The sequence below is a fragment of the Bradysia coprophila genome, unplaced genomic scaffold (genome assembly GCF_014529535.1).
Source record: "Bradysia coprophila strain Holo2 unplaced genomic scaffold, BU_Bcop_v1 contig_151, whole genome shotgun sequence".
Taxonomy (NCBI): domain Eukaryota; kingdom Metazoa; phylum Arthropoda; class Insecta; order Diptera; family Sciaridae; genus Bradysia; species Bradysia coprophila.
Window position 1 is genome coordinate 5,224,283 of NW_023503423.1, and position 15,080 is coordinate 5,239,362.

At 34.0% G+C, this 15,080-nt stretch overlaps 1 protein-coding gene across 1 annotated transcript; it reads left to right on the forward strand.

Annotated features, from left to right (window-relative positions):
- Positions 1 to 2,052: 2,052 nt before the first annotated feature.
- On the forward strand, positions 2,053 to 14,850 carry LOC119074596 (putative uncharacterized protein DDB_G0282133). The gene is made up of 3 exons (XM_037180838.1): positions 2,053 to 2,432; positions 12,897 to 13,159; positions 13,212 to 14,850. The coding sequence occupies exons 1-3, from the start codon at positions 2,400 to 2,402 to the stop codon at positions 14,590 to 14,592; spliced, it is 1,677 nt and encodes a 558-aa protein (XP_037036733.1). The 5' UTR covers positions 2,053 to 2,399; the 3' UTR covers positions 14,593 to 14,850.
- The last annotated feature ends 230 nt before the right edge of the window (positions 14,851 to 15,080 follow it).

Genomic DNA, 15,080 nt, shown 5'->3' on the forward strand with positions numbered 1-15,080 from the left:
GCCATTAAATTAAATTATTTCCTTTGATGGAACGTTTTGGAAGTAAATGTCTCTCTTGCATCGTTTATTTACAAATAATTTCTGCACTAAATCATCTAGAAATTCGAAAAAGACTTCGGTGTTTGAAAACTAGTTTTTCCCGACTGGAAATGTACGTTTCAAATGCACACGGTGCATTTGAAGAAGGCAGTCATGTATTTTACTTCTTATTACATTTCCGTCGATATACGATGCATTTTGTTTTTTCAGCGAGCAAGACAAAATTAACCTTGTCGATTGCTTGCAGACACCTGAACAATAATTATAATAACATGGGGAAAGTCAAATCCATGGTAGGATATTAGCCTCAAGACCGATCGAATACAAATTGCAATATGATGAAATGTTTGAGAGTTAAAGGAAATGTTTCATTCTCGGAGAACAGTCCATATTACAAACATTTACTGTATGTAGTGGAAGTAAGGCAATAGTTATTAGTCTGAAGAGGCACCATTCTTATTTATATCGTAAAGAGGGACATCTCAAACAGTCCATTTAAAATAGTTCTTCAGCACCTCTAATCTGAAGCCAAGCAGTTCGTATCCGAAGGTACATGTAAGGGGCCATTCACAAATTACGCACGCACCAAATTCGAAATTTGTTCTCTAGCGGTCAAGATTTAAAATTCGAATGTTTTTGGGACAGGACCTACAAAAACACATATCTTTCAGAGTAGTATATCTGGTGTGATTATAACCAAAGTCAATTCTTACAATTCAAAGAGTTTCTCCCGTCAAAAGTATTTTTTTCCTCCATTTCTTAGGAAGATTTACCCTTGTCCCTTGTCTCAATAGCGGGTCAGTTCCTATACGAAGGTTTCTCCAATGGAGTGTCGGAACTTGAACCCCGTTGATCCTCAAAAAAAAAATCCTTGGAAATCCAGGCCTCAAGCAGATCCATAACTTCATTTGATCTAAGTATTTCCAATAGACTCATTTCAAATCTATTACTTCATTTTCTTGAACATCCTTTTTGATATTATGAAACCGTATTAGTTATTGCTTGTCGTTTACTTGTGAAGTCGTTATCGATAATCTAGATAGCCAAAGGAAACTGTATGTACCGATTTATCTCGACGACCGACAAATAATCGCTTGAGGCGTTAATCTCACATTTTATGTTCGGTATACTCCTTCTATCACTCCGTATAAAGGGTCTTTGATTTTGTGTAATGTGAATGTGTGATCGTCATTAGGGCGTGAATATACCACTATTAATGGGCATTGTCCAGTGAAAAAAAAAAAAACAAAACAAAATTGTTGAGTTTAAAACTGGAAGCGAACAACTTATTGGTTACATATCAATGTGATCCGTCCTTTCGAAAAAATTGAATTTTCGATAAAATTTCGAATTTATTTCCTGTGAATCGGTACATCAACAAAAATGCACAGCTGAAAAATATTTCTTCAAAAAATCGATTAAATTAATGAAACAACTTTATATAATTCAATTGTTGAGACGTTAACCTGATTTCGAAAAATAACACTCTAAAAATTGGCATTCCATAACCACTCTGACCATTCCTTAATGGTAGAAAAAACTAAAATATTTTTACGGATTTTATAAATAATAATTTTAACGCCAAATCAATCACCGAAAAATGGCAAGAAAAATCTTTGCTCTTATTTAACGAGATATGAATCCATTCTCACACAATCGACCAATGGGATTTCGTTTGACAAATTACAAGTATTTAACCTCCCAAGTTATTGCATATTGGCAAAAACGTTAACAATACCACTTTTTTCGGTCATCTAATTGCGTAATTAAATAAATGTTGGAAAATCGCAATAATGGCACCACAATTGTAAGATGAGTTTGGATACCAGCACATTATATACCATACCTTCATCATCAGCAAAAATATACGTGCAATTGAATGGAGATGCAAAATGAATGAAGAAAAAACAAAAACATTTATTATTACGAGAGTCAAGACCCCCATAATTCGATGCTGAGATCTCAGCATCACAAACAGTTTTGTTTGTTTACCAGCAACAGTACGATCAAAGTGATACACAGTCCGTGTTGTGCATAAAAACTGGTATAGATAAGCAATAGGCCACAGTGAATAGAATTATTCGGTTTTGATCTTCCATGGGTCGAAGATTAATATAAAAGCAAAGTGTTTTGGCCCCCTGTTAAACAGTTTTAAATCGCGAGTCGCGGCGGCACAGTCATCTTTGGCGAATTGTTAAAAAAAAATTATTTTGTTGAATTTTATAGAGTAGATTTTGAATTTAAAAAAAAATCATTTCGCTTCACCATAAATTAAGAAATTTTTTGAATCTGTTCGCGGTACGTCTCGTTTCATCCGGTTTTATTGCTTCCTGAATATTACCACCTCACATCCAGCGAAAATGTTTAATGAATTTAAGTGGTTTTTAATTGTGGTACGTGTGCACACAGATGCGTTGATTACAACTTCTTCTTTTTTTTTCTTGTTGGTTTAATTACAATTTTAGTGTGTGAAATTTCACTGCATTAAAACATAAATTTTGATTTTGATCGAAATCGAAATGATCGTTATTCATGGATTGATGAGCAATTACCGCATGGATTTTGGATTAATTAGCTCTTGTTACATGCAAATTTACGAAGAAAAAAAATAAAATAAAAATTTCGGTGGATTCACAACAAAAATTTTAACCGCTGCTGGCCGTAATGTATAAACATTACTTTGATATTTCTTAATGAACTCTCCATTCTTTCGTTCATAACATTAAGCTAAAAGCACATTAAGTGTAATTACGCGGACTTTTCGCTATTTCAGAAATTTCATATTTTGTCGGAAACTATTTCAAACATTTTCAAAATTGGCGGTAACATTACAGTCGACACATGGTCATTATGGGATTTTTATTAATAAAATAATTGTTCAGGACAAAGGTCTCAATTAATATGTTTCTGAGAGCTAGAGTTCCACTCTATTAACAGTGGAAGCATATTCATAACTTTTTGTAGTAAAGTGTTTCGTTTAATGTGTTGGAAATTAGTAATTAGTTGTTCAGTACGGAGAATGTTATTTTATTTGCTAGAGTATGTGCTTGCTTCTGGCCGATAAGAAATCACTTTATGCCATAGTTGGAGTTGATACCTTAATTCTCAGAGTACTTACTAAACATATCTTGCTACTACAAAAACAATGAAGTTGTACTGGTCGAATTGTTGAAAATTTCTGTCAGGTTTCACCGGGCACATCATTCTCTTTTCCAGTGTTTAATACCCTAATTGGCAGCAAAACTGGAAACTATTGTAAGTTACAACTTTTCACAGCAAACAAATTAACATTATTATCGAATCTACTACTTCCTTTGATGACAAGCTTCAACTGATTCATACAAGATTTATTGATTCATTTCTTTTAACGTTCATTTAGCCTATATATATAGGATCTTGAACTTGTTTGAGCTTGTTATTTGTTTTATATTCGTGATCGATAACAGATGAATATATCCGTCCATAAAAGGTTCCATAGAGGAAGCTTAACTTATTGAAAATTTATTTTTATACAATCTTACCTACCGTTGTTCTGGTTTGTAAGTGATTTTTCACCAAATTTGTTTAAGAAATGAAAATCTAGATTTTTATTTTCTGAATTTTTGTTAGGCACACGCCTGCAATAAAAATAAAATACTAAAACAAAAAATCTAGATTTTCATTTGTTAAACAAATTTTGTGAAAAATCACTTACAAACCACAACAACTCCAAAAACAGAAAACAAAATGACGTTTCTATTATTTTGTTGTTAGTTCTCCTCTCCGTCACTCTATTTGAAATGATGATTCAATTAACCGCGTAAGTTACACGATGTAACCATTATAATCTATAACATAATTTGTTTAAAATGTCGCCGAGGTGTTTCCGTAAACAAAATCATTTAAATCAATTGTTTAACCAATAATTTTACTATATAAGGCCACATTGATTGTAGGTCATCGTTTCTTTTCGTCGTCCCTGTCTGTCAATAACAGATAACACTTCTCCACTTAACACTAGGTACTACTGAGAAAAATCCCATAATTCGATTTCCTAATCTTATTTGTATTCTAAGTACAGGTCGGCTTTCTCGTTCGGTAGGATGTTACTATTAATGGTATTAATTGGACATTTCTATCCAAATTTTCATAGATTTACCGACTCTGACAAACCTATTTACCTTTATGACAATGGTGGCTCATCTTTTATTCTGAAAAAGTGGATTTGGTAGTGGTAAAATCGTGTAAAACAATTTTGAGGTCGATTTACTATTTTTAAATAATTGATGAGGTAAAGTTTTTGAATTTTGGTTCGTTTCGTCAGTCTGTCCTCCACAAAAAAATTCTATGAGACATCTTCAGGCTGTATCAAGTTTGTTTTACTAACTATCATCTCGTAAACCTGTAAATAGTAAAATTCGCTCGAAAAAACGTTATTTGGAGAACTTTAGAGTTCGATGATTTTCCAAATTTTGGGTTGAGATATATTGTGAAAAATCAACTCCATTTCTATCTGGAATAGTGGGTATGATCGAGTAGGGTGTCATTGGATAGGGCGTGAAGTAAGTTACAAAACTCCAGGTTAGAGCTTCCTGCTACTTGCTTCCCCAACCACCCAGAGCACTTCAAATATTTCGGCTTTTTCGAGGTTTTTCTCTTGTTGCGGCGGCTGGGTGGGCCGAACATCGGCGTTTGTTGGTCAATAATATTCAGCTCATTGACCTTCATAAACGTGCACAATTTGACATTATTATGAGTAATTGATAAAAAACGATTTTCGCGACCACTTCGGGGAAAAATGTTCTAAGGGTCATGACAGCCCAACAAAAAATTTTCTGGAGAAAAGTTGTTCTATGATATTCTCAGAATTGAACGACGATTCATTTGAGCCATACCTCGATTGGATCGCCGTCGGCTTGAATCCCGAAGTTTTGGCGAATTCAATCTTAAAAATATTACCTGCAACTAACTCTACGATGAAAACCGTAGAAGAAGCCTTTGAACGTATATATTTTGTGAGCCTTCATCATAGAGAATCATAGATCAATCAATTCTAGTCGGTCAAAGTAAGGATCCTTTTTTTCAAATGCTTCAAATTATAATTGGAAGATCAGATGTAAAATGTCTCACGATATTTAAGGTCTAAACGTTACCCACTTTTGTAAATTATATTATACACACACTCCGAAGTGACGCAATTTTGATCTACATAAATTTCAATGTGAAATTAAATTTTGATGTTACCGACGTTAATACACCGAACATTTCATAAGAATAAACGGTGCTAGTTGAAAGACAATCGGCTTATCTTAAATGGATTTTTAAATATGTTTGTTATAAAATGTTATGTTAATTAGGTAATTCTTGGAGAAGCAAAAACGCTTTTTTGATAAATGGACAGACAAAATGTACTCGGGTAACAATCATTATGTTTGATCTAAAAAAAAATGAATTAATTCGCACGTTGTTATTATAACTAGGCCAAGAATTTGTTGTGGTTCATGTAAAGATGAATATTTCCACACAAACCTTATTCGTTTTACGACTACGCATAAGTGATTGTCAATTAATGGTCTTTTTTCTCCTTTAAATTAATGATCGCGATATCTAAATGCAATTTTGTTTCACTTTTAAATGGAATTGAGTCATTTATTACAATATTTTACCCATAGACTGATATTAATGACTCTGTAGATTCTCGAAAAAAAGCAAGCAAGCAACGCTAACTAGTAAACTACAATGCGAAATTAAATGAAACATTAAACACATCCGATCACGATTCTGCAAAGTAATGTTGCGTTAACCGTAAAAAGTTATGATCTGTTCGCAACGGCAAACAGCAAAAATGCCTACAAAATAGTTACGATAATTATAATATGAATTGAGACGTTTGATTTATGAATGAACGAATAAATAATAAAAAGAAGCTTTGTGTCTCAAGTTTACTGGCGGTTATGCTCAATAAAAATTCTGAAACAATTTGCAATAAATTGAGACATTACAAACTTTAATGATGTGCGGAACTTTTTCTTCTATATATCGTGCCAATTATACATCGTGTCGACTACTTTCATATCAGGCGAATTCTTACTACACATCTTTTCGTTCAGATTACGTTTCACTACTAGAAGTATTTATCCTTTCATAGACGGCAAGCCTATCAGCAGTGACATTCTACTCCTTCATTTGATCTAAATATTTTCAAATCTTTTACTTCATTTTTTTAAACATTCTTTTCGCAAAAGGGAAATTATGATTAGATCGAATTAGTCAGAGCTTGTCGTTTATTGCTGACACCGACTGATAAATCGATTACCAATGCTTGCACAGTTGTAGAAAAAAATCTGTAAGTTAAGATCTACAATAAAAATATTGTCCTCCCACAAATTTTTTTTATTCGACCTCTCGTGGACATGAAATGTTTTTAGTGGTTTTTGTAGAGGGCGGCACCACGAGTAAGAATAACATAACAAGAAAATATTTCGATGGGAAAATTTTTAATTAGATCGATTTTTCGTTTTTCTGTGCCCTGCGGGAAGCTTCGAAAATTGTTTGAAACCTACTGGTGACTTGTTTGATCACAAAAATATAGTTACTGTTTAGCCTGAGGTCTAGGCTTTACAGCGATACCAATCATGACATTCATGACTACCAAGAAACATCTTTTATGAAGGAAAGTCATTCTACTATGTCGATGCGAATTTTAAAGGCTGTATCATAAGTGGATTACTTATATTTTCTCTTAAAAAGTATTTTTAGTTAATTAACATAATTTAAGGGGTTAATAAAAGGTCAAAGGATGAGCTTGGATTTCAGTCTGACAAAATCTTTGTTGGTACACCTGAACGACCACCCAAATTTCTTCGTATAATGTCTCATTTTTTAGTGGAAACAACTAAAATGTTGCAGAATTAGCTTAGAATGACTATTGGAGAAACTACGAACGAAACAAAAGAAAGGTTTGTTAATTTTTGACTCACGATAATGCAGTTTACTCATGGGTGCAATTTACAAAGAAACCTATTTCGAGTTAAAAATCTTCTTTCGACCTTTTATTAACCCCTTAAATTATGTAAAATAACTAAAAATAATTTATAAGAGAAAATAAAAGTAATCCACGTATGATACAGCCTTTAAGAGTCAATTTGCCAAAACTTCGAACAAAAGCCATCGGCGATTTTTGGAGGGTATACAGTAATTGAATCAGGGGACCTTCCTGAGTCATTTGCAACAAAAAAAAAATCCTCGAAGTAATTATGTTTTCACGCCAGAAATCATGAAAAATTGTACTGAGTGAGGGTGACCAAAATAGTTTTTGTTGCATATCACCAACAATGTGTAACGCATTTATCTGAAATTATGGTGGTTGGCAGAGGACGCATATGTTGACCTTTAAAAAATTTCGCAATTTTTTCGTGTATGTGGTGCAGTAGCTATTTTAGGGGAAAAAAATTCCTACTTTTGGAGAGTGTTTACAAAAAATTACAATGATAGACTTGGAAGATATGGGTATCGTTGCGTAGGTAGTGACCTCTACTATCCATGACACCATGAACCTACCGCGGCACGACTTTCGTTGAGCTTCAACTTTGATTGAAGTGTACTAACGCAAAAATTCTCTAGAATTCCAAATTTTTGCGCGTCTATTTTAATTTTTCTGACCTATGAGACAATTTTAAGTCAGGGCGTGAGTTACTGCCACCTTATGCTTCGGGAAATTTCGTTCAGGACTTATAAAATTTCAAAAATATCCAACTAATTCAATTGTGTCATACGTTCCTCGGGTATCTCCAGACTTTCCAGTATGGCCATTGCGGCACTGTATCAAGTGTTTACTAGCATATTATAATCATTTTTTGTAAGTTGGCCACTTACCGCAAGGATTTGTAAAATTTTCTCGAATACGAAAAATTTGACATATTTCCAAATCCTTGCGGTAAGTTTTTCCCGTTTTCTCGTTTTATTAGTACACAATTACAGCTCGTTTACACAAAGTTTGATACAACTTTGTTTCACGAAAAAAGATACCAGCGAAGATGCGAATCATCTATGGCTCTTAAAAGGAATGGATATCCATCCGGAACCGGATGCTTTGTTGAAAAGCCTACACTAGGGCGTTTTCAGGTACCGGATGTTCTGTGATATCGTTCTATAAAGTTCCTTTTTGAAAAATGTACGACGACAAGAACCACCACAAAGGTGTTAGCTTTAAATTAAAAATAGATTTTTTTATGACATTTGTCCAACTCTGAGAAAACTCAGATGTTTTTCAAAAAAGATGTTTGTATGTATAACTATATCAGCGAAAATACAAAACGAAACGCCCAAATGTAGACTCTAATTTCTGATAAGTATTGATGCCTCTTAAGACTCTTAAGTTAAGAGGCACCTGTACTTAGCTAAAATTGTGGCCTACATTTGTGTGCCTCATATTTCATTTTTGATGATTTCTTTCCATCAGAATCCTTTTTCAAAAATATATTTCGGAATTACGGTCGGACATTTTTGAAAAAGGATTCTGGTGGAAAGATATCATCAAAAGTAAACTAAAATTTAGTATTTAAAAATCGCCCTATTGCTTTTCAGCAAAGTGCCGGTGGCTCTTAAGATGAATTGATGCATTGTTGAAAAATAGATTTATTTGTGACATTTGTCCATCTCTGTTGACTTTTCGCAGAGTTGGTAAAACTGCCACAAGTAAATTTGTTTTTGTTGAAAGCTAAGACATTTGTGGTGGCTGTGGTCGTCTACATTTTTTCAAAAAGTATGTTTGTATGCATAATTAATTAACGAAAATACGAAACATCCAAATGTAGACTCTAATTTCTGCTAAGTATTCATGTCTCTTAAGAGTCATAGATCCTTAGCTAAAATTGTAGCCTACATTTGAGGGTTTCTCATCTTATTTTCGTTGATATCTTTTCTCCAGAAGAGTTTTTCGAAAATATACGACCGCAATAACGACCACGAATATGTTATATGTAAGCCTTCAATAGACTTGGTTGTAGCAGTTTCACCAGCTGTGAGAAAAGTCAGCAGTTTACCGAAATGTTCATAAATTTCTCAGTTTTCTCATAGTTGGGAAAATCAAATCTATTTTTATGCTAAATCCGTTAAATCTAACACATTCATGTAATGGTCGTTGTTGCGGTCATACATTTTTGAAAAAGGATTCTAGTGAAAAGATATCATCGGAAACAAAATATGAAACGCCCAAATGTAGGCTACAATTTTAAGCGTCCATTCCTCTGAATAGCTGTTTATAGTGCACCTCTGTCCAAAAAGTTTATTTTGACGATTTGGAAGTCGCGATGCTTAACACGATAGGAAGGTAACCCCAAAAAAAAACTGATATTTTTTTCGGAAATGTATTACCACTTTTGAGTAGGTATGTCCCATAAATCAATGTCGTCACTTTCCTTCGACGATAAGTTTGCATATTTGCTGTGCGGTAACATTTAGATTTATTTTCTGGTTTTTCCTATGCTAAGCCAAATCTACAAATTTCCATGAAATGCATAAATATTGCACCATCAACACTTCCGCTATAAGATAATTCACTTTCTTTGCATTTGAAGATGCATTTCTATTACAAAAACTTGTATTTGCAATTTAACATGGGTTGATCATCGCCAAGCTTTACCAGATTAGATCGTAATACATGCAATTAATGAACATAATATAAGGCAAAATGTTGTATATATATCTGTACGTCGCGTCGTATATTTATATTATACGGTAGACGAGAGACAATTAAAGTGATACAAGTTCTCGGATGAAAAGTCTATCGTTGTTCAAATTTACATAATACATTTTACTCAGCAAGACGAGAGAGCATCGTGTAATGTTTAGTTACCACAATTTTTTATCATCTTTTTCTTTTGCTGGCTTCATGTGCACATACAAAAATTTATCATTTTAATTTCATAAAACTACTTTTCGTTTGGTGTTATTATTATGAACATAGAACGGGTTATAATGGAAACAGTGAAAGGATGATTAAATTTTTGTTTTGTGTGTACTCTCTCTATCGTAATACTAGACCATTTCTGTTGGGATGGACGGATGGTTGGATGCATGATGGGCTTATTAATAAATTGGTAAATTTTTTTTGGAAGTGTTGAAATGTATGAGAATTGGAACTTGTTACATTAAATGTTATTACGAAACGCTAATGACGACTATTATTAGCTCGATATAACTTTTAATAAGATGTGTACGCAGTGCGGTCACTTATCCGACCATATTAAAACATAAATATATTAACAGGGCTCGTACTGAAATTCGATTCGTCCTTATAAGGAAATAAGGACAATTTAAATGCAAAAATGAGGACATTCTAAGGACAATTTTGAACTGAAAATAAGAGCAATTTCGCTTGAAAGAAGTATTTTATTTGCGAAAGAAAGTTGTAAGGTAAGCGAGGTAGTAGCTGACCGTCTAAGCAATTTTTCAACTTTGGTCATCAGTATCTCAGGATGATTTCGATGAAGCTAAGTTTTTCCTTCGTCAGAATTTAATTTGATCTGTTCCCATTCCGTAGAATATTAGAAATATTGACAATTAATTAATTTTTATTGTAAAAAACTGATTTTACTGAAGCACTGTTTTTGATGCAGTAGCTGACCACTAAAAAACGGATGTTTTTATACCTGACCAGTCTTGTTGCAGTAGTTGACCGCTACAAAATTAAGACATTTTTCACATTTTTTGCAATAATTTCGCATTATTCGACACATTTTCACTCTTAATTCACTGATATTAACCAATTTCAATGATAAAAACTCATAAAAACACAAAATATCAACGAATTTTAATCACATCATTTTGTACGCAACAATGCACATGGAAGGTGAATTTGTCACATGAAGAAAAATGTACGGAATTTGGTGCGGTCAACTACACAAACATGGCATATTTTTGATGCAATGTTTTGACCACCATGTAATTAATAGGCATGGGCGATAATGATAATGATTATCGATAATTATCGATTATCGATAATCGATAATTATCGACTTTTTTTATCGAAAATTATCAAAAAAATATCGATAATCGATAATTATTGATATTTTGATAATTATCAAGATATCGATAATTTGATATATCGATATTTCGGTCCGAAAATCCGATATTTATCGATATATTCCGATATATCGGTATATTATCATGAATTTTCAGATAAATATCAAGATATCGATATTTTGATAATTATCGAATTTCGATATTTTGATAATTATCGATAATTATTAAATTATCGATAACGATATGATTAATCGATTATCGATAATTTCTTTCGATTGATATTATCGATAACTTTGAACGTGTCCCATCCCTAGTAATTAATCAAATATTAACTTTTAGACGCTATTTATGTTAATAATATTAATTGTCGAACTATTTACTACCTAAAAACACCAAAACTTTGTCCGTTAATAATTCTTTTGTCAATAAAAATCTTAAATTAGACCACACCGATCTTACGATTTTCTTAAGAAATGTGCAACTTTGTACTGAGATGGTGCACTGGTTTCATTTTATGGTTGTATCAAATAGGTAAACATAATAATCGCATTATTTTCATGAAAAAATTAATCTTTAGGCTCTAAAGATTAATTATAACGTTCATTTGTAATTATTTTCGAAAACTGATAAATAATGTAGCTGGTCAGGTACACCTGCACGGTCAGCTATACCCCCGCTTACCTTATAGTAGGGCTCACTAGTTGAACAAAATACATTTTTTGGTGCATTTTGGTATAAAAGCGTGAATTTTCTACCATTGATAAATATACATTTGGGGAATCAAAAACAATTAGGAGACTTTGAAAAAGTGACCTCTAGCGCCATCTACATCCGGTTGAAGTTTTCGATGCAGAGGTAACTTTGATGATTTTCTGTGTAGCGGGAATCGAAGCTACGCAGGTGATATTGGTCTCAAACGAAAGCTAAGGGTTCAAAGTTTTTCCGATTTTCCCGTAGTTTTTCCGAATTTTCTTAAAAATGATATTTTAAAACTGAGGTGAAACTTACGTAATTTTTAAAATTGATTCAGAAAAGTTTTTTTTTCTTCGCTATTATCGTTGCACATTCAGTTTCCAAACTTTTAACGATGAAAAAGTTTTTGGATGTTCCGCAGCAGTGGTAACTAGTTTCAGTTTTCATCGAAAATTTGATCCCTTTTGCATGGCGAATTTTTTTCGGCGAAATTTTTTTTCGTAAATTTAATGAGACTAGTACTGGGAATGCTAGGCATGATCTAAAAACAAAATAAAACCAGTTTTTCGATTTTTAAAAAAATATTAAGTTTCCGAAATCTGCTAAAATCTGTAAATTTTCCTCCTTCGGCGAACTTTGACAGACCCTAAAAAATCCATAAACGTTTCAAACAGCACAAGATTACTTATAATGCTATGCTGGGACCCTCAGCTTTCAAACGATACCAAACCCTCCACAACCGGATCAAAGGATGTATGACCTGTGATGTGAGATATGTGGTTGGACCCGATTTCAAGCAAATTTCGAAATATGTGAGAGGTTACAATTTTTTGTTTCAGTTATAGGGTGCCTAAATTTTTTTTAAAATCACATTTTGATTTTTCCATACAGATGTTGCGTTGGAAAATTAAAGAAAATAAAATTATTTAGAGCTACTCATACTTTTATCTATTTTTTGATTCTGTTCTGTGAACAAAAAAAATCATAAAAATTCAAACAGAAAATAAGGACAATTAGTACAGTAAGGACAAAATAAGGACAATTCTCGAAAAGTAGGAAAAATAAGGAAATAAGGACAAGAACGACCCCTGTATTAAGTAACCGAAATGGTGGTGCAATTTCAATTTTATTTTTTTTTAAATCGAATTCGATTTTTGCAGGTATGTCTGCTGGTCGGATCAATTGATGCATCGAAACAGTCCGATAAAAAGTCGTCACAGAAAAAGGCTACGTATGTGAAACCCACCAAAACTCCAAAATCGATTTTGGAACAATTCAAAGAACTACCTCCAGATGATCTCGCCTTTTTGAAGGAAGTTGATAAACAGTTCAAAAATCACGGCAACAACATCAAATTCCGGGTGGTCAAGGACAATTCGACCAACAGCAAAAATCAGAAGAGAACGATCAACGGAGATGTTGGGTACGTTCTTCTATCGAACGACCAATTTTTTTCTATTTTCAATATTCCTTAGGTATGGCTACCAAACCAATCAGCATTCGCAAGGATATTACTTTTCGAAACCGAAACTTGAGGTGTACCCTTATTCCCAGCAAGATCTTCCTGCCCTGACACCACAGCAGCGACAAGCTCTTTATCAGAAATACGGTCCACCGAATTATCAACCACCAGAAGTGTTATCCAGTTACAGAAATCAGCACTACTTGCCACAACAACTGCATACGACCGTGGAAATTTCACCATCGCAAGGATACGAAATTAAACAAACGAACAACGGATACGCAACCTATTCACAACACAATAATGACAATTATCGACCAATATCGTTCCAGTCGGACCATCAAACTGGTCCAGTAATTGTACTTCGCATCCCGGGTCCACAGAAATACGCCTCGCACTTGCAAGCGTTGCTGCAACAATATCTTGAGATCAGGGCGGCTGAATACATAAAGCTACTACAAGAACATGAACTGCAACAACAACATATTCCACAAACTCACAACTATCAGCAATACTCCTACGAACCAGTACGAAGCCATCAAACGTATCAGAACCACTACCAGCAATCATACGAACAAGAACCTCGTTACCAAGTGCAAGTACAGCCGGCACAGATCATTTATCAGAAACATGAAGAAGCCACAGATAATGGGGCTCACCTAGTTCATTACAGTCATGATATCGCCGGCACAGAGGAGCAAGATGACCATGATGACCAAACCTACAATTATCAACAAACTTATCGACCTGAATCAAGATATTCTCAACAGACAGAAGAAAATGAACATTACTACCACTCCAATGCATATCAACATCAATCAGATGCCGCAGAACCACAGCAACATCAACATTATGTCTACCCAAAAATTCCATCCAGTACGGAATCATCTCTCCAAATTACCGAAAACTTCCCTCGCGACACCCACACTCACGCATATTACACAAAATCGACAACAAATCCATCCACCTATGTGCAGCCGCTCCACCAATCCTATGAGGACCAATCTCAAGATCAACAGTACGAAACCTATCAACCACAGAGTTATCAATCGGAAGATTACTACTATGACACTGAACACCAATCGCAATCGGACAAAGATTATGGTTCTCCATCCGAACACAGTGTCGTTGCGATAACACAGACAACTCCAGCTCCATACAATTATCATGCTCATCCTCATCCACCACAAGTTGTACATGCTCATCGATCACACGACGATCAAAGTGGTAGTGCGTCACATGATGACCATAGTAGTAGCGCGGCTGCATCGATGAAAGGAAGTAAAAGACAAACTGCCACATTTACGCAGGAACAGTACGCCAAGTTGAACAGATTGATTTCCAGGATGAAGAAGAAGGTTGCGAATCAGGCACAGAAAAATAAAGACGAATAGATCCTCTCTGTAAATCTGTAAATGTATATGAACATAGCGGCTAAGTTTTCTATTTATTATTTTATAAATAAATGAAATAGCGAATCTGGACACCAATTTTAGGGAAAATTAGCGAGATAAGTGAACCAGCTGTTTTTTTGATGTTAGAATGACACTTTTTGTACATGTAAATAACATTGATTCGAGTTACCTACTTAATAATAAAAACGTGCAATATGCAACGCCTTATGTTGGTTGCATAATGTTAAATTAAATGAACTACAGTTTATGTATAGCCATGTTCTGATTTTGCCCCATTTCCATCAAACGACATCAATAGTCCTGATTCTGAAAAATGCAGAAATTTTGCTACTTTATTCGAACTTTTTACAGGGTCTTATAACGAAATGCAAGAAAAACATCATAAAACTGCTTCTTCTGATCACTACAGCTATCAGCTTCCCAATATTGCCAAACATATGTGGGTAGTGTCATGTTAGTTTTCCAGG

Coding starts and splice junctions, on each gene's coding strand:
- LOC119074596 (XM_037180838.1), top strand. CDS start 2,400: ATGTTTAATGAATTTAAGTGGTTTTTAATTGTG. Junction 2,433..12,896: donor TTAAGTGGTTTTTAATTGTG/GTACGTGTGCAC, acceptor CGATTTTTGCAG/GTATGTCTGCTGGTCGGATC. Junction 13,160..13,211: donor ACGATCAACGGAGATGTTGG/GTACGTTCTTCT, acceptor AATATTCCTTAG/GTATGGCTACCAAACCAATC.